The sequence below is a fragment of the Pleurodeles waltl genome, chromosome 10, assembly GCF_031143425.1.
Source record: "Pleurodeles waltl isolate 20211129_DDA chromosome 10, aPleWal1.hap1.20221129, whole genome shotgun sequence".
Lineage (NCBI taxonomy): Eukaryota > Metazoa > Chordata > Amphibia > Caudata > Salamandridae > Pleurodeles > Pleurodeles waltl.
In genome coordinates this window covers 797,576,299-797,600,249 of record NC_090449.1, presented here as the reverse complement: position 1 = coordinate 797,600,249, position 23,951 = coordinate 797,576,299, and the positions used below count along the sequence as shown (strand labels likewise).

At 45.7% G+C, this 23,951-nt stretch overlaps 1 protein-coding gene across 1 annotated transcript; it reads left to right on the top strand.

The window, feature by feature from the left end:
• The first annotated feature begins 3,618 nt into the window (after nucleotides 1–3,618).
• Nucleotides 3,619–16,721, top strand: TRIL (TLR4 interactor with leucine rich repeats). The gene has a single exon (XM_069211455.1). It carries the CDS (start codon nucleotides 4,158–4,160, stop codon nucleotides 6,516–6,518), a length of 2,361 nt encoding a protein of 786 aa, XP_069067556.1. The 5' UTR covers nucleotides 3,619–4,157; the 3' UTR covers nucleotides 6,519–16,721.
• Nucleotides 16,722–23,951: the final 7,230 nt, after the last annotated feature.

The following is a 23,951-nucleotide window of genomic DNA, read 5'->3' as shown; positions in this document are numbered from 1 at the left end:
CAAGTTTAGCCCATTCAAAGACCAAGTGCCCTTTGCTCATTTCTTCCCTCTCTGCTTACCTACTGTCAGGCCTAGGGACACAACCCCTGTTTTGGTTCTAGCCAACTTTGTAGACCTTCCATCTAGTCATTTCAGTCTTGACATATGGACCTCTTCACAACCATGAAGAACTAGACTTGAGCACATTTTTCAGTTTTCAAGATAAGCTTATTTATTATATGATAGTATATTGCCTGTAATACTACATTTCTGGCCTATGTGTTTGTTGGGTGCTTGTTTTTAAGCATTAGCACCCAAAGAGGAAATAACTTGCCATCTATCATACCTATTTCTCAACTTACCCTCATTGGGAGAGTATTGTCTGTCTTGGATTTTAATATTCTGGAATTTTGGATATGGCTTGATGTCCTCCATTCTCCAAAGCAAAGTTAACTTCCATTGACTGCAAGTGGTTCACATACCACAAACATAAACACCTGACTTATTCCCCCATGAGATCTCAATAAGTGGAGAGGTGTCCCATTATCTTCTTGAATACTGCCTATTTGGACCTGCTCTACACATACTGTCCAGTTCATGTAGCTGCAAATATTGATATTCCTTTGACCTCCAAGTTATAGGGTCAAGGCAGAAAATATTTCTGCCACACTAGCTAGCAATTATAAGGGTGTACCTAAGAAGGACATGCTATTTTGCTTTTATAGGGAAACGGCTGCCTGTGCACTATAACAATCAACCATTCATATATTTGTTTCACATAATTGTGTATAACATCAACATACTTCTTTATGGCTGTTACAGGTGTTTTTAGCTAAATAAATGTAAAGACTTGAAAAAATATTAGCAAAGTGAAGTCAGCCCAGCCAATCCACTCCAATTTAGATGGATTTGTAGAGTGTGGCTAATCACCTGTGAGGCACATGTATGAGATGAAGTATGCCTCATACACCTAAGGTGTCAGCATGTCCATGATCTGAACACCTATGTCATGGGAGGCAAGTATTAGACAAAGATGCATCCAGCTTTGTCTGCCTCCCCCTCTTGTTTCCTCATTAATAAGTTCAGTTTTTAAAGATCTCATGAGGGTTGAGGCCTGTTGATCAGGCCCCCTGCACAATGTGCTCTGTAAAAAGAAATGCTTCTGTTCAATTATGATAGGCCTTACCTTTGTATGCATGTCTTTGTTCTTTTACAGGGAAATTGGGGGTACAGTCTGTCAAGCAAAGAGTACGTATCCTCTTGTAAGTCAACAATATTAGCATAAGGCAATCTGTTTTGCAGCTGAGGGGTCAATTATGAAACCTATAAGTAAGATAAATGATTCCCATTTTTTTCCAGATGTTATCTAAAATGGGGACATCTCTTTTACTGAACTAATGCACCGTTTAGATAAAAAGAAAAGTCGCCATTACGGAGAAACTTCGGTTTGATAAATGTGAGCAACTCTAAAATTACAACATAAATGTAAAAGGGCTTGGAATTTTCAATTCTGTAACCAGATTTTAGTCACTTATTACACTTAGGTGCAAGGAGAAGAAAGAATATTCAAATACTCTCCACTTTCAACTAAACCTTTATTGACCTCGAGTGAGTGAAACACGTATCTTTACCCCTTACTTCAACCTTTCAACCATCCATCTGTTCATCAGTCCTCCTGCCCTTCCATTGACACATCCATCCTTTCCCCTTTCCAGCCTTCTATTATTTCACCCATCCATCCGTTCATCCATCTGTTCACACATTTGGCTGTCTACCTCTTCATTCACCCATCTTTTCATCCTTTCATCTGCCCATTCTTCCACCTTTTCATCCATCCACTCGCTCATTCACCTTTCCATCCATCCATGTGTCCCCTCTTTTGCTATTTCAGCGATCCAATGAGCCTTCCATTCGGACATTGATCCGTTCAACCACCCATCATTTTACTCTTCCACCCATTCATCCTTTCACCCTTCTGTCTTTCCTTCGTTTGTTTCCATCCTTTCAACTTTAATTGCGTTCTTATTTTATTCTAACATGCTTTTCTGCTTCCCTTCTTCCTTTCCAATTTCTACGATTTTTTTTTTCTTTTTGTATCATGCTGTTCCCCCGCTCCCTCGAATCTGTGCTGTCTCTTCCTTTCTTCGATGTTTCCGTAATTTCTTTTTCTGTCTCCTTCTCTGAACTTGGCTCACTTGGCAGCCCGTAACCCCCCACTAATGCCCTCCCGTTTTATGGGTTTTTGTCTGCAGGCAGCAGACAGAAAAGACCAACAAAAGCTAATAAACTTTTAGTGGAACCCAGATTGGGACCAGTGGCCACCACAGTACCTTAAAGAGACATATTATTATTCTTATAATTGTTAAAATGTTTAGTTTGGTTGTTAAACACCAACAGATTCCTCGGCTGCGGGGATGTTTCAGGTGTTGTTAGATGACATTGAGCAGGGGATGGGTGGGTGGCTGTGTGTGTGCGTGTGTATGTGTGTGAGCCAAGTGCGTTAAAGCGTTACAGAGACGCCCAAGGAGTCTCGCAGTTTCTTTTCATTAGGGGCACTCTCGGACAGAAGGCTGGGTCTAACTAAGGCATTACTTCTCATGCCTCATCAGAGTAAGAGAACGACCGGCAGTGATGTCTCATTGGTATACTACAATGTTGTGACTCTTTGCGTTCAGGCCCAAAATTTGAGCCAAGCCGCAAGCTTGTAACTGTTCCTTGGCATAACCCGCCTTGGAAATGCTGATTGGCAAATGGGTAGCGTTGAAATGACAGCCACACGTAGTGCTTGTTGGGACCGCTGCCCAGTTTCTGGTGTTTTGAGCCAACTCCCCGAGCTGAGAGAGCCTTACAGTAACAGCACCTGGAGCTGTGTCACTCAGCAGTGAGGCCGAACAGCGCCGCCTGGCGGCGGATAGCAGCTCATGACCTGCCGGGTAACTGAGGTATTTGATGGCAATAAGGTCACATCACCCAGACGGTTAACATCAAGCGAAAAAGGGGCTAGGCAGGAACAGGAGCTGTACTTTCCCCTTTCTCTGCCTCTACTCTGATTAATAACGCCTGCACAAATTGTGTGATCCTAAGTAATAGCAAAAGACATCTTAAACTGCTTCATTTTACTCATATATCACTACTGTGTGCTTGCGATGGCTGGAATCATCCCAGTTTCTGAGTGGTGACAGTCGACGATGATGTAATTTTCGCTTGTAGGCAGCGCCTCAAAAGGATAGAAATGTATACAAAGGAGCGCTACAAACTAGGATGGAAAACAGAGACGAGTATGAAAAATCTCTACTATCACTGAAGTACGGAGCCTTGGGTCCTAAAGTCCTGATAGGGCTTTAATTCCACTACAAATTCTCCTCCACTTGATGCTTTCTTCAGTTTTAAAATGTATAAACAAGCAGAGGTTTATTCGTTGTACATTCCGATACCAGCGCCTTTAACTCGAGAAGCAAGCAGTATTAAATGAAATTGTTTTAAAGTAATGGACAAAGCAGCGCTCTAGTTTGGCATTTAGCCCCCACCCCCTTCTATTGATCAGAAACAGAAGTGTGGGCCCAGGTCTTCCCTCCCCTCCCCGCCGGGTCTGCACTTCTTCCAATCCGATCCTCTTTCCTTCCCTGGAGTCTCGGGGGAAAAAGTGTGGGAAGTACGAATTTCCGCCTGTTTTTTTTTTCCCTCCGCATTTTTCTGAGCTTTCCAGTGTGCTGGTTCCACGAAGCCTCCTGCCAGCTGGGAGGTTTTGGATAAGAAACAATAAGGGTTTTTCAGACTTCGCTTCTGCACGCTTGCTGTAGCTTCCCGGCCCGGGAGTTCATGGGAGTCACTGTGTGGGGGTGATGGAGAAGAGAGGGGGCCAGCTTCAGCCTGAGGGCTCCAGGCGGACAGCTGTTCCCTGGCTCAGTCGGAAATAACAACGGGGCCTGCTGGGAATGTTCATGGAGGGACACAGAACGGTGTCTGTGAAAGGAAAGATGTCCGAGAGAAGGTGGCGGCTGATCTCCGGCACAGATCACGGTCCTGGCCCTCAGAGGAGTTATGAACTCGTGTTTTGGGGCTCGCCTGCTGCCCTGACTGGAAGGCAAAGATGGTGAGCAGGGGCCTGGACATCTGACCGCTTGTGGGCAGCCAGGGAGTGACCGCAGGCCGAGGGGCATGCCGGAGAGGCACCCACCATGGGGATGGAGGCGCCCTGGACCCTGCGGCCAATGGTGGTGCTCTGTGGGCTCGTCCTGCTTCTCGATCCCGCGGATCTGATATGCCCGGAGCCGTGCGACTGCCAGCAGCATCAGCACATTTTGTGCACCAACAGGGGGCTCCGGACCGTGCCAAAAGCCAGCAGCCTGCCCAGCCCCGAAGACACCCTCACCTACAGCCTGGGGGGCAACTTCATCACCAACATCAGCGCCTTTGACCTGCCCCGCTTCAGCCGCCTGCAAAGGCTGGACCTGCAGTACAACCAGATCCGCCACATCCACCCTAAGGCTTTCCAAAAGCTAGGCCGCCTGGAGGAGCTGTACCTGGGCAACAACCTGCTGTCAGGCCTGGTCCCTGGTGCCCTGGCGCCCCTGCACAAGCTGCGGGTGCTGAACCTGAACGGCAACGAGCTGAGCGCGCTGGGCAAGGGTTCCTTCTCGAGCCTGGGAAGCCTGGTGAAACTGAGGCTGGACGGCAATGCGCTGCAGGGCCTGCAGGAGGCGCTCTTCTCGCCACTGGGAAACCTACTGTACCTGCACTTGGAGAACAACCGTCTCCGTAGCCTGGGCAGAGACGCTTTCTCGGGCCTGGGCCGACTCCGGCTACTTAACCTCTCAGGCAACCTGCAGGGGGCGCTGCGGCACCCGGCCACCTTTCGCCCGCTGAGCGCCCTAGACACCCTCGTTCTCTCTGCCAACCAGCTGCAGCAGCTGGGGAGCCGGGTGTTCGCAGCTCTAGGCCGGCTCACCCGCCTGGTGCTCAGCGACAATCGCTTGGCAGCGCTGCTGGACGATGCCTTCGAGGGGCTGGGAACCCTGCGAGAGCTGAAGCTGGACGGCAACCTCCTGACCTACCTTCCCAGGGAGCTTTTGGAGCCGCTGCCTAGCCTGGAAGTACTGGATCTGAGCCGCAACCTACTGTCCAGCATACACCCGGCGGCCTTTGGTGGGCTCTCCGCATTGAGGGAGCTGAGGCTGCAGGGCAACTTGCTGACCGCCCTTCCCGGCCAGGCCTTCGCTTTTAACTCTGCTCTGCACCGCCTGGACCTGGACGACAACCGCTGGACCTGTGACTGTCGGCTGAGCGACTTGAAGCAGTGGATGAGCGCCACGCACTCCCAAGGGCGGCTGCTCACCGTCTTCGTGCAGTGCCGCCACCCGGCGCTACTGCAGGGAAAGTACTTGGACTACTTGGAGGACGCTCAGCTCAGTGAGGAGGCTTGCCTGCTGGGTGGCAGCACCGACGCCCCTCAGGTCCCCGCAGATCGCAGCGGCAGGGAACTGGCGGGGACGCGTTCCGGGGTATTGTGGGTATCACTGCCGCCCAAGCGTGCCAGCAGAAAAAGAGGAGGGCGGCGGAAGCTCCCGCCCCAGGCCAGCACCAAGACTAGCGCCACCGTCAGTACAGAGCACAGCCGGCAGGTGGAGCCCGCACCTACAGAGGAGGTCCGAGGATCTGTTTCCGAGGCTCGCCTGCCGGCCCTGAGACATGCATGGCGACGGCGGCAGGGCGTCCATCCCACCGCCCCAAGCATCCTGAACCTGCTTACTGATGTGGTCCCTTCATCACCAAACCCGGCCAGCGCCCTTCCAGGGCCCCGCTCCCTCCCACATGCAGCTCCAGGCCACTTCTCTCCCGTGGTGTCAGACCCCTGCGAGTTCAACAAACACTTTATGTTTAACTTGACAGTGGCTGCGGTGACGAGCAGCACTGCCTCTGTGCGCTGGAGTGTGCGGGAGCACCAGAGCCCTCAGACCGCGGGACCGGTGCGCTTCCGTCTGCTTTATGATCGCTTCGGGCAACAACCACCCCCTCAGAACCGCTTTCCCCGCTTCTTCTACCTGCCCGAAGGCGCACAGGCTGTGGCCACGCTGAGAGAGCTGCGGGGGGACACCCCCTATATGGTGTGCGTGGAGAGCCTTCTTGGGGGACGCGCCTGCCCAGTGGCTCCACGGGACCACTGCGCTGGCCTAGTGACCGCTCCCGAGGGCGCCCGCCCCCTGGACTATCAGCTGCTGACATTGGGCCTGCTAGCGGCCAACGCGCTGCTGGTACTGCTGGTGCTGGCAGCCTGGGGTTCCCGTGCCCTGCGCAGGAGCTGGGCCCGCCGTAAAGGGCCAGTGCCACCGGCCGTGCGCCACATGTACTCCACCCGCAGGCCTTACAGATCAGTGGGCACCGGCGTCTCCGGGGACTTTTCGGGCTTCCAGGCGCACCGGCCTCGCGCAGCCATGTGTGCCATCAACGAGGCGGACCTCATCGAGTTCCCGGGGCCCTGCGAGCGTTTCATGGAGGGAAACCTCCGCAGGGAGGAGGCCATGCCGAGGTTCACCGATTGAAAGGGAGGTGACGGCCCAGGTCTCCACCTCTTATCTTGCAGCGAGGTTCTGCCCAGACTCCACAAACACGCTGGCCTTAACGTAAACTTTTCATAAAAAATAAATGGTCCGACTGCTTTTTTTAGCTGTTCACTTTTGTACTTCGGTAACGAGGAATACATACTCTCTAAGCGCCTTTAATTTGAGAGCCAACAGCAAGCCAAGAAGGAGAAAATAAATTGTGCATAGGAGTTTGTGAAAAACAGACTCACGCATCTACCAACATAGGGCCCAACTCCTTCGATAACCACGAGTGCCAAAATGCCAGCTGTTGAAAGAACTAACTTTTTTGTTTTTGTTACAGCTTTTTAAGAACACGCACAAATAATTGGTCAACAATCTGCCTCATTGAAGCATGTAAAACGATTTAGGTAACCACTAGGCACTATTCAATTCGATAACCTACTCAGCTAAACATAGACCCTAGCTGTTTTTCAAAGTTACATTGCTTTCTCAGAACTGTTGCAGTCTTCTGTGTATCCTATGTTATTTCATGTTCAGATTGTTTGCATTTACGTGCTCTGCTGAGGTGTTCTTTGTGGCCCTGATGTATTTGTCATGCAGCTTTGGTTGTGTTGTGCAGCTGTAATGGGCATTCTAACAAACATGTTCCTTATGTCGTGACAGAGTTTCCTCGAGAAACAAAGGAGTTACTCGACCACATCACTTAATTTCGGATGTTCTCTAGAACATTCCTACATCTAGATATACTAATCACGCAGTGCAGCCGCCGTACTCATTTCTGGGCCGTGCCACGTATTACAGGGAGTGATTGCTTTCCGTTACGGGTCTGGGACACACAACACTGCAGTGAAACAGGCCTCTAACGAGTGCCCTTTTGTTCCGTACGAGTTCTCATTCTGCAATTGCAGAAAAACATTTTTTTCAGCTTGGTCTCGCATTCCGGTAGAAATAATAGTTTTTTCACACCCCACACGAGCCTCCTCATGCCCGCCCCCAATGGTACGTGTTCAGTTTATGTGCATGCCGTGATGGTTATTACGGTAATGCTTCCCTCATCTCAATTACACTTGATTAAAGCCATTGCTTGGAATATTTTGGTACTGGGGTTGCATGTATATCAAGTGGTGTACATTGACTCTGCTGCTGTTCTTAAATGGACCACTAGCAACAAGTTTTAAGTACTCGTTTACAAAATAAGATTTTTTGCTTCTTGCTCGAGATATTTGCATGCATTCTTTATGTATGGTACTATAAGTCCAAAGGAGAAAACATCGTCTCTGTGTTAAATGGTAGAAGTTCTTGTCCAGTGTTCTGAGAAACGAAAGGCCGTAATCTCCATAAACGACTAGGTACGAACAATCCTTTTCTTGAAGGGCTTAAAACACAGAAGTATAGCAACTCCTCAGTTACAAAAGCAACGTCACGAGTGCTATGTATGTGCCAAAGGCGCCCCCTGCTGTACAATACTGAAACTGATAGCTTTGTGGTTTTCTGATTAGTCAAATACTTGGGCATGCAGTATTTTCGTCAATGTTTACGATAGCTAGGCCCGTATTTATACTTTTTTTAGCGCCGCATTTGCGCCCCTTTTTGACGCAAAACGGCGCAAACCTACAAAATACAATGGCATTTTGCAAGTTTGCGCCGTTTTTGCGTCAAAAAACGACGCAAATGCGGCGCAAAAAAAGTATAAATACGACTAGTGTGCACTCTTGTGACAGATCCCTGGTTCAGGTCATCGATTAATTTCCACAGGATACTTAATCTTCTTCTTTGATGTCTGATTTCAAGGTGAGCACTAAATAATGGCACATATTACCCCTTTGTAAATAATCTAAAACTTAGATTGTAATAGTTTGTTATTGGCATCTGAAGCCTCATTGTTCTGCAGTAACACATACAGTTCATACAATAATATTAATATTCGCCGTATAATAGTGTTATTTTCAATCGACTCAATGCTACTTATTTTACTGACCTTGGAAGAATTGCTGAGTTAGAATTAATGCAACGACGTGTGGGCGATAAGTCTGTGGTTTTCCTTCAGTTGTTCAGGATAGAGGATACAATTTAAGAAACACAGGTATTTGTTTTCTGATTTCAAATGTCTGTGCTTAACAAATCAAAAAAACTTTGGGCCGGATTTAGAGTTCCTATTACACTAATATGATATCCTAAAAACATTTGTAAGAAGATGGACAGGTGCATTATATCATATTTGTCAACTACCCGTCCGCCAAACTCTAAATCCGGCTTTTTGCAATGGACATGCCTACTCATCCCCGCAGGACAAGTTTTCCTGTTGTCAAGTATCTGTATGGAAGGCTTAGGCAGCTTTATTGGTCAGGAATTCTTTTCTCTTTATTTTCTGTTTGCCCATTGGTCAAAAGACCAACCAATGTTGTATTAAAGAGTTACATTAAGCAACGCACTAGAACACATTTTTATATTGGCGTTACAACACTCGTTTTTGTGATGAGCAAAACACCGATACAAATATGTATGATGGAGTAACCAGCCTAGTGATCATTTAGATTTTCAGATATTGGGCATACAGGGAAACTCTTCCCTACTGTGCTTCTAGCTAAGTAACTGTAGCTATGTGCACTTTAGTGGGCCAGTACTTCTCCCTTCTCGTTCTCCTAAATATTTAATTAATTTTTCAAGAGAACGGCTTGTGGTACAGCCAGTCAAATATGATTTTTACATTTTCAGGTACATGTCGCACTTTCTATTTATTATGTATGGTGTGTGCGCCCACTAAAATGAAATAGCCGAGCAACTTTTTACTAAATCATCTAAAAAGATCAAACAATTGCAATCCTGGGTCTTCCATAGAATCACGTGATGGGTTAATGGCTTGAAACTTCAGACGACTAGGTGTTTTCCTTAGTGTTAGCCCTGGAGTGTTCAGTAAGGAGTTGATGTTGCCAGACTATGTCAACCTTCCTGCCGCAAGCATTTATATTTAAAAATAATTATTCCTTGGACCACTAACAAATAAGTTCTTCTAGGTAGTGGCATCACGCAAAATTATGGCTCCCCTGGAGACTGTGATGAGGGGCATCCCAGTCTCCCATATCTCACAGATATTCATTTACCTTGCCCTTAGTGGGGCCCCCTTGAGGGGTTGAGGGCCACCTGGAGGGTTGGGGGCCCCCCACGTCGCAGCGATGCAGGGACCTTCATTGCACCCCTTTCATCTAGAAGTTAGGGTCAGCATTTATTGAGGATTAGATGACGCAGATTGTTTTTTGTTGACCCAATACTATAAGGCCCTCGTTGTAACAGGTGCCCAAACTCAAATTTGAAGTAGAATCGGTACCCCCAAAACAGATGCAAATTACACACCCCAATGTTTTTTACACACCCGATTTTCACCAGGGAAAACTGACAGACATCATATGACATTGAGCGCACATTTCAAGTTTGCGCACCTTAAAGTGGTGGGAAAATTCACAATTATCTCGTTATTCCTGTTTCTGGGATTCTAACTGGGAATGGTGTGAAAATTCCGTAGTCTGGTGCAGAACTTGTGCCTGGAATTTGCAGGCTACTAGGAATGAGGGGTTCAAAGTCATATCCAGTTAATGGCTGGTCCGCAACTGAAGTGAACAAGAATGGGCCGACTTTCAGAATTTAAGGAAGTCGATTGCTCCAGTCATGTGTCTGTCTGGTAGCAAATTAAGACACTGAAGAATAGCAGTCTCCCAAAATGAAAGAGGCAGCTCAGCAAAGAGGGAAGCCACAACCCCACAGGTGACGATAGAGTGATAAGGTGATAAGTAGTGATTGAGCACAGCAGAAGTTTCATAGCTTGACTTATAGTTCCAGATGTGACTTGGAGTTAGAGTACAAAGTGACACTTAGGACTTGATTTAGGATTTGACAGAGGGTACTCTGTGTGGGTGGCAGAGGACATTACCTGCACCATCATGGTGGATTACTGTCCATTACATTTAGAGATGATCACCGGCCCAGGGAGTCAACTCTGTACATTGCAGGAAACCCCATCATAGCAGTTCCTTTCAATGTACAGAAAGAGTGGTGGACAACCACTGTCGGTTTTGATGGCCTTTCACTAAACCTTTCCAATGTTTTTTGTTTTATCTGAAACAAACTCACAGAAGCAGGAGTTTGTTTCAGAAAAACAAAACACTGTTGCCCCTAACTTTCTGAGAGATTTCTCCCAGAGTGTGTTTGTCTTGTCATTATATTTTTCTGTCCCTTTCTACCAGGATTTTCCTTGTGGTGATGGGCAAGAAAAGAATGGAAAAAACATTACACTGTCCACCCTAAATTAGGCGAGTGGTGTAATGTCCTCCCTCTGATGGTTTGAGGGAGTTCTGTTGATGGAAAACTTAAGGTCCTCCCCTCTCTAAATGCGACAAGCAGACCAAGGATTTGGGGGACAGGGTACTTCCTTGCATTTCTGATGAAGTACCCTGTCAGCCAACCTGTAAATTGGGCCCACAACTTCTTATGAACCATTACTGGGACAGGTACTGTCCCCTCCAAATTCGGCAGGTCAGAACTTGCAGCTTCAGGGGTCTCTGCTGCCTCCAACAATCTAGACTTATTTTATTTCATGTACTATTTGTATCACATCCAATTCTGAATGACCACCGATCACTGCTAGAACCTGCTTGTGGGCAGGGATGCAACTGTCAATGGTGCAGCAGGCGCAGTTGCAACAGTGCCCAGAGGCCTGGGAGACCCACTGTACCCTGAATGTTATGGAGTTTTTTTACCCAACCAGTGATGAGAGGATCCCATTATGCTTGCTTGCAGGAGGGCCCATTGTGCTCTTTCTACACCACTGTGGGATTCAGTGCCTTCCTTTGAAATTACATATGCATGTAAAATTTGACGGGACATGATCAAATGAGATGAGCTGGTGGCTCCACATAGAGGCTAAAAGAGATTGGGGAATAATAAGATGTCACGTTGGGAGACTTTTTGAGAAGCTGTTTGCAGTTAGAAGTAAAATGTGAAATACTGATGTTTGCAAATAAAGGCAGACCTCAACAAATCCAGAACAGTGCCTCCTAGAATTACCTAGCAAGGCTGATCAAGTTAACGGTGTGGCTGACCATGTCAAATGCTGCTGACACATTCTATAATATCACAGCACTGGTACAGCTGTCCGTGGTGGAGTAGCTGTTAAGGTAGTGTGGCACTGCCAGATGGCCCACCTCGAAAGGGCCAGTGTGGTGGTTGTTTTTTTTTGTTCCCATCATGTACCGGGGGACCAAATATGGATGGCTCAGACATTGTCCATTCAAGATGGTCCATCTGGTAGTGTCAGACTTCCCAAAAGGCCAGTCCAAAACCCTGATTAGGCCTGAAGCCCTCAACAAAACCCTTCATGAGAGTCTACAAGTTTGCCAACTAGGTCTTTTAATATTGCATGTCTTTCAAATGCACAATTGTGCAACAACCTGGGTAATAAAGAATTTGGTGAAATCTACAGTAGAAAAGAGGGATTTATGTCATAAAAAAGGGCACATTTGTAATCAGCTGTTCCTACTCTATTGCTTCCTGTTAAGCCTCTTTTTCAACTCTCTAATGGCCTGATTTAATTAAAGTGGCGCTGCACTCAGTGCAGCGCCACTTTTCTTGCACCCCTTGGTGCCCCCCTAACACCACCATGTGTGCGCCGTATCCAAGATAGGGTGCACCATGGCAGTAGTTGGGGGAGCTAGTATCCAAACATTTGATGCTAGTTCAGAGCTGACACTAATCCACAAAGCCTATTGAGGCCCACTGAAAACAGTGGTGTGCCTCCTTTTAACGCCTGCTCTGAGCAGGCGTTAAAAGTGCAGAACAAAATGACCCAAAGAAATCTCTTAGTTTTCTTTGCCCCCCCCACCCCCCAATGGGTGAACGCCCCCTTTGAATACATGATGCAGGCATCATGTAGCTCAAAGGGTTACAAAGTGGCACTATGATTGCATTGTGCTACTTGAAAAATTTGGAGTGGCAATTTTGTCCTCATTAAGCCACATTATCGTCAAAAATAAAATGATACTAAGGTGGCAGAAGGAGGTGCTAGGGGCTCTTAAATCAGCCCCTAAATCTGAGTCTGTCAGTAATCCTGACCAGGGAAAATGCAGCACCTTGTTGAATTGTGAATTATGCATGAAAATACCGGGAACCTTCTACTGTGGTCCAAAGTAGGGGTGCAGTACTCAATTTCTTAGAATTAATCACTTAAGCATTAATTTTGTTAGCTTAATGATTTTGATGCATTTCAGCATCAATCCTTGCAGAGTGTTTCTTACAATGACTTCTGCTTGGTGGAGTTTTTGAAGTAGTTCTAAATAACTTTTTTTGCCTCACTATACTTGCTGTCACCAACAGTTCCACACTTACCCACAACAAATCGGCACAATACAACCATGGCTGTGCTGACGGCCTTCCTGAGTATATAGACTGCATTATGTCTTAAACTGTTTTTCATAGCTAATCACTGTGCAATGCTGGTATTGTTGAGCTACTAGCAAGTTCTCTGGAATGCTGCATTTTGGCCTGCCCATTCCCAGGACCACTGAATTATGTGTCTGGAGAGGACCAAACTATTCAGCAGTATTGACTAAGTGCCGGATTTAGAACTTGGAGGATGGACTTCTCCGTCACAATGTGTGACGAATATCCCGTCTGCCGTATTATGAGCCCCTTAGGACATAATTGGAACGTAATACGGCAGACAGGATATCTGTCACATATGTGATGGAGTATTCCCCTCTGCCAAGTTTTAAATCAGGCCCTACATCACCAGACAAAACAAAGCAATTAGTTACTTCATTGTTTTGTCATTTTACCTATGTTAACACTGCCTTAGCAAAGTCTTCCACCTCGTTACTACCATTGTAGCACCCAAATACAGTTATAAGATATGGCCAGGAGACCGGTCAGCTTCTGCGAAGGGCTGCCACTGCACAGCAACACGTATCGCAGCTTTTTTAGCAACTTTTTACCAGTTTGAGCTAGAAACATTTATTTTGTTAAAATCTGCAAATTATGCAGCAGATGCTGAATTATTTGCCAAATGCGACAAATCCATAATTACATGGAAAACGCCAAGCTGCAGAACCATATAATTATAGTGGGCCTGCCCATAGCTCCACAGCAGGGAAGCTCTCTTACAGAGTTGTACTGGCAACCCACATCCCCCAAGGACTGTTGTGGTTGAGCTGGTATTGGCTGTTGCTATCCTAAGAAGCATGAGCCCCTTAGGGAGGTTTCTCACATTCTGTAGGTTCTGAAAACTCCTGGTATGGATAAAGGCGAGTTTAGCTTTCAAAGCCAACTCACCCTTTTGCAGCTTTAGCCATCTGGCAATCTTCCATATCTCAGGAGAAAAACTGTCTGCTCCTGAGCCCTCAAAATGGGACATTCATGTTTCTCCTTTATAACAAATCCAAGCCACACCCTGGAAGTTTAAAAGGAATGATCCCAACTCCTAGTACAGGCGGCCCCCTGCCTGTCCTCACACCTGCAACCAGAGACCCCTCAGCTGCTCTGTCTCTTGATTGCTGTGTTTATCTTCCCTACTTATGTCTCCCACAGCGCTCTCCTCAAGTTTCAGTGTCCTTTACTTAATCCTCTCAGAGAAGACGTGGATTGAGAGAGGACTTGAATGGAGTCTGAAGGAACGTATCTTGCTTGAGCAGCTGTTGTGTCCTAATGGGTTTAGTGCAAGTAGATCTGAAATATTTCTGGTTGCAATCTTTTCAACTAAGCAGACTTTCACGAGCACAGAAATTCATGGCGATGTCTTCCAAGATCCTAGAGGTGATTACGTTCATAATGTGAACTGTGAAAGAAAGCTCAAACGAGCGGCTAAGATACATTTTGTGCATTTGACTGTCAGTGTTGTCTTAAGGAGTTTTGGTGCCCCAGGCAAAACATATATTATGGTCCCTGTTTTAAACACTTTTGAATTTTACTACCTGGTTTCTGGTAATTGAAGCCCAAATGATGCCAAACAAATGATCAGAAACAGAGTTCATACACAATCAGTTGAAATACTTATTTCTGGGGGCCCAAAATTCTTAAGATGACACTGGGCAAAGAGAGTACACGTCATTAGAAGACATAGGTATATGGAAAGAGAGAGGTTGAGATATGGAACTAGACAGAGGTGGATTAGAAAGATAGAAAACATTTTCTTTCCCAGAGGGCCACTTGAAGACTTGAGGCCCTGGGCAAATGCTCACTTTGCACATGTCTTAAAATGTCTCTTTTGCCTGTTGATATTCCAGACCTTTTCTTAACTCGCTCACTTGTCACAGACGTAGCAAAACAGATCCTCGTTTATCACCCACCCCTAACCATGTAGACACTTTCAGGCATTCCCACTCCCACACCGTTTAACTTCTCATCTCATTTTCCTCCATATCTTTCTGCTAGAGATTTTTATGTTATGGGGTGGAAGGGAGTTGAGAGTGTAGGGTCATACCCACAATCTGCAGCAACAAGTTCAGCCTTTCATCACAAGGCTAAGAAGTTTGAATTCAGCAGAATACGCTTCCCACTTAAGAACTGCAGTTTATTTTTTGTGTGGAGGTATTTCACTTTCTGGAACATAATTAGGGTATAGTTCTTATACTTTCTTGTTCTTGCCAGGGATAGATGAACAACCAAGAGCATGATTGTTCCTCTAATCGTCTACAAATAATACCACAGAAAGAAAGGTCTTATAAATTCTACCACTTTGCAAAATGATAACACAAAATGTATTATACTTTTTATAAAAATACTCTTTTCATGCAAACGTCTCATCTCACCTACCCCATGGTTATTTATGCTAGGCAAATGATAGTGCAAGCAAAAGCAAACCTCATGTCCACCTGCACCTCTTCCGGTATTTACCAGAACATTTGTGATGCTTTGAGGTCTTGGGTATGATATCTTTACCTGGACACATGGAGGGAAGCAGCTTCTGCCAATCATTCTATCGCCCCTTCCTTGCTTCTTCCGCTGGTGTGCATTTGGCACCTGCACAAGTGTACTATTGCTACTAGCAGTTGATTTCCTTTGCCTTCATGCAGTGTGACCTGAGCGGGTGTTGTGATTTGTTTGCTTATCACTCTAGTGATTTGCTGCGAGAAGGCAAGGTAATAGAAATGAGCAAAAAGTTGCTTTTGGGGTAACACATTTGAAAGATGGTTAGAAAGGTGGACTTCAGGCTATAATGACTTGTTATATGGCCAGCTGTGTTTGGAGTGCTGGTGTAACTTGTGCTTAAATTGGGGATTCTTAGAGAAGAATCAATCTGGAGGATCACTAAAATGATCCAACAGATGAAACCTCATAGGACACTCCTTACACCCCTGAGCACTCCAGGGTAGAGCAATAGTTTTATCATCTTCCCAGCAGTAGCTGCATTATTTAGTGCTGTGTGTTTGGTGATTCGTGTTTGATTAGTGGTGAGTGTCAGTTGTTTGTAGGGTGAACCGAAAGATTCTAGGATTTGTTTTTGAGAGCAATAATGATAAGGGCCATATTTTGAGAAACACGTTCTCTTCTTTCAAGTATTAATTGGGTAATATGTGAACTAGTTATGATTTCTTGTTTGAAAGATTTTTACCTCACGTAAACAAAAGCAGTATAAATGTTAATCCAAATCGTATTTTAATTATTTGCTCAGCTACTACATTTTTGAGTTAGTCAAAATGTCTGTTTTACTTCTTTTTTTTACTAGACCACCAGGTTAAAGTCAGTATGTTATCAACTGTGTTTTTTTAGACTTTCACTAGTAGTTACAGAATTTGGTCAACAACAGTTGTGGTTTATTTACCTCTGTTAGTACTTTTTTAGTGAGTTTTAGTCACGCCGCCAGGATATTGGACTGTATTTGCACATATCAGAATATTTCAGTGGTGGTGCTGTATGTTGACATTTAAGACCACTGTTTTATTGTTTCTGATTTTGTGCTTATGTTTTGTTTCGTTTGTACTCAATGACATTTCTGTTTCTTCAGCCATTCTGATGCTCATAACTGGGGCCTTAAGTTATAACTATTGGCAGAAGAGACTAAGATTTGCTAAGGAATTCAACAATGTATATCACTATTGAGACATATGTACCTTAAACACATGTTAACCAGATCACTGGATATTCTTCCAATGGGAGATGCAGAATTGTTGTGTTTTATTATTTGATATGCCAATAAACCCTTTTCTACGAATATCATCCAGTGGTGCATTTGGAGTTTTTAAACCACCCGAATAGACAGTGTGTTATGGTAGGATAATTATTTGGTAAGTCTTGCCTACTTTCCAAATGACTTGCTAAGCTTCAAGTCACTGTTCACCAGTCTGGCAATAGAGTGATTGAAAGTAACCTCCAAGACTTTACTAACTACTTTGATCTTCTTTTTTCCCCTCAGTGCTGCTTTGTCCAACAATATTCTTGTCCTTGTCACCAAGAAGGCCGCGTTGGGGAAAAACACATTCTTAGTGATAAACCTCAAAAGATTAACTGTTATCATCCCCAGGTCATTGAGCAACATCATGAAGGTGAAAAAGAAGTAATTATAACATAAATAAAATACATTTAAAGCGCACAAAACACAGAAGATGTGACAGACCGTGGATTAAATTGTTTTTCTTGACCTGCCTGAGTAGTGACATAGGAGTAAACGGAAGCAAATGAAGATTATTTTGTTGTTGTTGTTGCTCAGGATCACACAGTTTGTGCAGGCGGTATTAATCAGAGGGGAGGGAGAGACAAGGGAAAGTACAATAATGTTTCCCTTTTGGCTTGATGTTATCCGTCTGGGTGATGTGACCTTATTGCCATCAAAGAGCTCTGTTACCCGGCAGGTCAAGAGCTGCTATCCTCCACTAGGCGGCGCTGTTCGGCCTCACTGCTGAGTGACACAGCTCCAGGTGTTGTTACTGTAAGTCTCTCTCAGCTCGGGCAGTTGGCTCAAAAAAACAGAAACTGGGCAGAGGTCCCAACAGGCACTATACGTGGCAGTCATTTTAATGCTACTCATTTGCCAATCAGCATTGGAAGGGCAGGTTATGCCAAGACACATTTATAAGCTTGCGGGCTGGCTCCAAATTCAGACCTGAACTCGAAGAGCCACAGAATATTATACAAAAGATACACCGCTGCAGGTTGTTTACTTACTTTGATGTTTTTTGAAACACACTTTTTTTTGTTTTTTCCATTAAAACAGGATTAAGGGCCAAATGTAGGAACCGTTTCGCAGTTTGCGCCATGCAAAACGGCCATCGCGATGCTCATTCACATTTTGCGACTCGGTACCGACTCGTAAAATGTGAATGCGACTCGCAAATAGGAAGGGGTGTTCCCTTCCTATTTGCGACTCGCACCGCGATGCAGAATTGCTTTGAGACCGCGAAAGCGGTCGCAAAGCAATTCGCAGTTAACACCCACTTGAAGTGGGTGGTAACTCATTTTCAAAAGGGAAGGGGTCCCCATGGGACGCCTTCCCCTTTGTGAATGTCTCAAAAAATAATTTTTCAGAGCAGGCAGCAGGCAGTGATCCAATGGACCACTGCCTACTCTGAAAAAATGAAACCAAATGGTTTCATTATTTTTTTGTATTGCAACTCGTTTTCCTTTAAGGAAAACGGGCTGCAATACAAAAAAAAACTGCTTTATTAAAAAAGCAGTCACAGACATGGAGGTCTGCTGTCTCCAGCAGGCCACCATCCCTGTGAGTTTAGGAACTCGCTATGGGGTCGCAAAATGCGACCCACCTCATGAATATTGATGAGGTGGGTCTTTGCGACCCCATAGCGAGTCGCAGACGGTGTCTGAGACACCATTCTGCATCCGAGATTGCGACTCGGAAATTGCGAGTCGCACCGACTCACAATTTCCGAGTCACAATCTCGGACCTTGCTACATCTGGCCCTAAGTCTCACAATATTACATAGTATTACAACTTATTAATTGTTCCCCTTTAGCATCTCAACCAAATTCAATCCATCACGTAGGATTATAAAGGCAGAAGGATACATTACAGTCAAGGATGAGGTCCAACTCACTCACATAAGTCGAGCATGATATTAATGTCTTGAGACTGCACGTGTTTAGCCATAAATTTGCCTCTAAACATTATCCCCTCCACTCCCCCACAACTTGACATCTACTCTATATTAAGTACACAGCGGTTATATACTCTGATCCCCATGATTTACAATGTGTCAAGCAGATGGGTGGATTTATCTCACACTATAAGACTTCACATGTCCACCCAGGGTAGCAGCATATGTGCATTATGGGAAGGTCATTGCCTCAATCTCCCAGCTTCGGCGCCAACAACATTGGTGGTGTAGCTAACAGGCCCTAATTCGTGACGCTGGGGGTAGAAGCAGCATCACCTACTCTCCGCCGCGCTGTTGGTGACCACTTTAAAAGATTCCAAGAGAGCGTCCCATTCCAGCGCTAGTGGGCTTTTTAGGTTTCCTAGTATTAAGGCTAAATCAGCAAATCGCAATGTCACCTTCCTGTTCGTAGTGTGGGCGAAAAGACCCAGAAGGCAAGATTCCGCCACACGCCATTCATCCCTCCCCATTACCTCCTCAAGTATCGTTCCAGGGTGAGACCATAAAGGGTTATATTAGGGCAATTCCAGAGCATGTGGAATAGTGTTGCCTCATCCACCTTGCACTTCGGGTATGCCAATGAGACTGTTAGGAATAAAATATGTAGTCAATGTGGTGTAAGATATGCTCTCTGCAGTATTGTATGAATTTAAATCTGATGTTTCTTGATACTTTCTTAGGGTATGCTAGTATGGAGGCCCATTCTTTATCCTGAATGTCCTTTCCCAAATCTCCCTCCCCTTTGATTTTCAGGGGCGTCAAGGGTGGCGACAGGTGTGCCTTTAGACCTTTATAGAGCCATCTTATTAAGGCCCATATTTATACTTTTTTAGCGCCGCATTTGCGCCGCTTTTTGACGCAAAAGCAGCGCAAACGTACAAAATACAATTGTATTTTGTAAGTTTGCGCCGCTTTTGTGTAAAATAATGACGCAAATGTGGCGCTAAAAAAGTATAAATATGGGCCTAAGTGTTTCCCTTGTCCCATGGTATGGACCGCCTGAATAAATTAATGTGTCGGGGGTTCAGTTCAATCAGATGCCAAATAGTGTTTGAAATAATGCAATATATTATATTAGCGTGTAAAAAACAGTAAGGAGGCCATGTTATGTTCATGTGTGAAGTCAGTGTCTGTGTTAGCAATGTTCAATTCCGGAATAGCGATCCAATCGTCTGCACTCCCTCCTGTGTCCATAATTGTATCCTAGTTTGTGGCAAAATTCCAACATTCATGGGAAGCCCAAGTATTGGAATATTTGGTGCATATGGCTCTATGGCAGAGGTATACCTCCTGGTGAACTTCCAGTATTGGAGAGCTACTCGCAGCAGGAGCAGTAGATTGCCCAAGGGACAAGACCCCGGCAGATCCGATAATGAAGCCGGCCCATGAGTAGCATGGAGTGCGTGAATTCTATTTCCTGTAGGTTTCGTCCAGCCAACCAATATGCTAGCCACTGTAGCTGTCCTGCTATGCAGCAGGCTTTAAATTACAGCGCTCCCATGCCCCCCTGATCTGCTGACATCTGCAATTTTGCTAAATTGATCCATCACCCACCAGCCCCACAAATTAAGTCAGTCTGGAGGGAGTGCAGTGTTTTAAAATAAGTAATTGGAATAATTACAGGCAAGTTTACAAAATAGTATAATAGACATGGTAACATGATCATGTTTTCCAGTCCAGCCGGCCGGCAATCGATAATGGTAGGGTTATCCAAAAACGGAAGTTATTACCCTTTATAAGTTTCCATCTAGGAAGTCCACGGGGGTCCTGTATTTATTTATATATATAAATATGCATATATATATATATATATATATATATATATATATATATATATATATATATATATATATGTATATATGTGTCCCAAGATATCAGAAAGTGTCAGATGCGACTCGTAGAGTCTTGTTACCAAAGACAATGGTGTTCCCTATATCAGTCCCCCAGAATGAAAATGCAGTGGATTTATTATAGTTTATTTCCAGACAAGGGTGCAAAGTCTGTAAATATCGAGCTGCTGCTGTTAGGTTCCATCCCAAGTCATGTGCATATAACACAATGTCATCAGCATATAAGGAAACCAAGTGAGTTGTAGTTCCCACTGCGATTCCCCATCTCGCAGCACACTGAGGTAGTCATTGTGACTAGAGGCTCCAATGCTAAGACAAACAGCAAGGATGAAAGTGGACATCTGTACCAAGTGCCACAAAATATGGGATAGAAATCCGATAAACACTGTCCAGTGCATGCCCTTGCCATGGGGGAGGTATAAAGTAGCCACACCCATCGTTTGTAGGCTAGGGGGAGCCCAAAACACCCAAGAACCGCGCCAATGTAGTCCCAGTTCAGTGTATCGAATGCCTGAGGGATATCTAGGGAAAGACAACCGGCTCTGGGATATCTGTCGCCCACATGATCCATGATGTGGTATAGGCAGCAAATATTAAGGGATGTGTTTCAGTTTGGCACAAATCCACACTGATCTGTGTGTATCAATTTGTGTAGTAGCGGGAGGAGTCTTTGTGGCAAAATCTTGGCCAGTATTTTGTACTCAGTGTTTAGTAATGACAACGGACAATATGAGGACATATCAGTTTTGGATATTCCAGACTTTATTAGTGAGGCCACTAAGGCCTGCTTTGTAGTACAGGAAAGGTGACCGAAAGCCAGTGAGGTTTTATATAGTTTTTCCAGTTGGGGAACTAGTTTCATACTATATGTAGAGTAAAATTCAGTCGGGGGACCATTGGGTCCTGGTGATTTATTGCGAGCTAGGTCTTTTATGGCCTCCCGTATTTCACCCTGCATAATCTGTGCAGCCACGCTCTGTCCCTCACTAGCTTCTAACATAGGCAGGGTAAGATCGGGGAAGAATAGTCAAAACACAGATTGATTCAGTGGTGATGGGGCAGACTACAGGTCTCTATAAAAGTCAGGAAACGCATATTGATATCTGAGTGTCAGCACTGTTTATTCAAGGAGTAAGTATGTGAAGGATGGGAGTGGCAGTGGGTGAGTCTTTTATCATACGTGCCAATAATGTGCCTGTGTTTTCTCCTTCGCTGTGAGTTCACTCCCATTATGATCTATAATCTACCATGCGCAGTCGCTCAAGGAGTTCCGTATACTGAGCACTGGCCGCCTGCAACGTCAGGGCCTGTGAGTCATTGAGCACGGCATCTGTCTCTAGTTTGCCTAAACTGGCTACTATGCAGGCCAAATCCTTTGCTATTGTTTCTCCAGCACCCACAGTAGCTCCCATTGTCGACCCTCTAATCACCACCTTAAATGCTTCCCACCCCACAAATGGGGAGGAAGCTGCAATAGCATTTTCTGTAAGGTAGTTATTTATTACAGTGGCTAAGTTGTCTTTAAGCACGGCATCTTCTAGGAGTTGTGGTTATATTCTCCACGTAGGGATCGAAGTGGGCACCTACACCAGGACTTCGTCAGTTCTAGTGGGGTATGATCAGGCAGTGTTTTTCCCAGGCAAGTGGCATGGTTTATGTGGGTCTGCAGTGTAGTAGTGCATAGAATATGAGCAACACAGTCATGCAAGCTGTGTGGAAAGGAATAAAATGAATATTTCTGCAACCCTTCGTTTCCAGCATGTCAGATATCAGTTAATGTCCAGCCCTGTATTCAACCCCATAGTGCCTCGGCCTGCCTATGGGCATTGATGCCAGGCAAGGGGGGGGGGGTTGATCGGTCAAGGGATGTGTCCAATACTGCGTTAAAGGTGCCACAGCAACCAGGGTAAATGTGCCCAACTTGCCAGAGCAGTAGAAAGGTGTGGCCAGAAAGGTATCTTGCTCAGTATTGGGGCATAGAGACTTCCCAGCATAGCAGGGTCTCCTTTCAAGTTGCCCAGGAGCAGTACGTATGTGCCATTGTTATCTATTTTAGTTTCTCTCACCTCAAAGGGGACTCCGGAGCACTGCCATATGGCTGCTCCACAGGCAAATGCAGAATAAGAAGGGTGGAACAATTGCCCTCTTCACTTCCTATGCAATTTAGTCTCCTCATGTGTAGTCAGATGCGTCTCTTGTAAGTGCACAATGTGGTCATTATGACCTTGGCGGTCAGGCAACCGCCACACCGGCAATGGAGGTAGTACCGTTGCCAGGCCGGCGGTTATGACCGCCAAATAGTGACCATGGAGGTGATCCCTCCCATAGACAGCCAATGTACCACCCCAACTGCCAGTGCGGTACGAACACTGAACACGGTGGTAGCAATCTCCAGGCAGGCAGAAGACAAGGATCCTCCCACCATATTATGACATAGCACACCGCCAGGATTTCCGGGGTGGTAGTAACACCACTAAAAGTTTGGTGGAAACACTCCATATAAAAGGAGACACTCACCTCCAGGTACACAGAGGAGTCAGCAGCCGCCATAGAACCAGAACTGCAAGTCTTCCAGATGCTCTACCACGCCATGGCTGTCCTGTAGCACCAACGCCGCTGAAGATGACAACGGTGAGTACAGCTGCCTAGGACACAAGGGAGGGAGGGAGAAGGGAGTGACACACACATGCTCAACACACACCACACACCCAGAACCATCTGCAGAGTTAAATGACAACAACAGAACCCAGGACAAAGAAAGCCAGGACACGTACCTCTGTTCCAATCACTGTAATCCTGTTAGATGAAGAGCCCAAATCCAAAAAATATATACATCAATGCATATTCATATGCAGGACCAGTGACCAGTCCAATGTCTGAATAAGTCTACAGGCAAAGTCCATGCCCCAATTTGACTCCTGACAATATCGGGACTCCATTGTGCAGAGGCATCATGTTGGAAATAGGCAGGCACCTCAGGAGGTAGGTGGGGTGTTGAGGGTGAGGGGGGCTTCTTTTTGGGAGGGGTTCCTTGGGTTTGGGAGGGGGCAGCACTTTACCCTTCCATTTTGGGGGCGGAGGATGGTGTTGTGTGTGCATCTGTGTGTTGGCTGTGTGAGTGCTTGTAGACTGAAGCGTGTTGCCTGTGTTTGTCTGCATTGAGTCTTGTCTGTTGTTTTGGGTGCATGCTTGTCAGAATGTGTGCGTGGGATGGGCTTGGGGTGGGGAGACTGTGACCGGGAACAGGTAGTTGGAGGGGGGGGGAAGAAACAGGGACACTGGCTGCCATCAGAAAGGAGGCCAGAGCCTGAAATGATCTCTGTACAGCCGCCAAGCCATCGTGAATGCCCTCCAGGAAGGCATTGCATTGCTGCATCTGGGATGCCAGCCCCTGGATGGCATTCACTATGATTGACTGCCCTACAGAGATGGATCTCAGGAGGTCAATAGCCTCCTCACTGTGGGCAGCAGGGCTGACTGGGGCAAGG

Bases quoted from the DNA above. Each gene is read 5' to 3' on its own strand.
- TRIL (XM_069211455.1), top strand. From the start codon at position 4,158: ATGGGGATGGAGGCGCCCTGGACCCTGCGGCCAATGGTGGTGCTCTGT.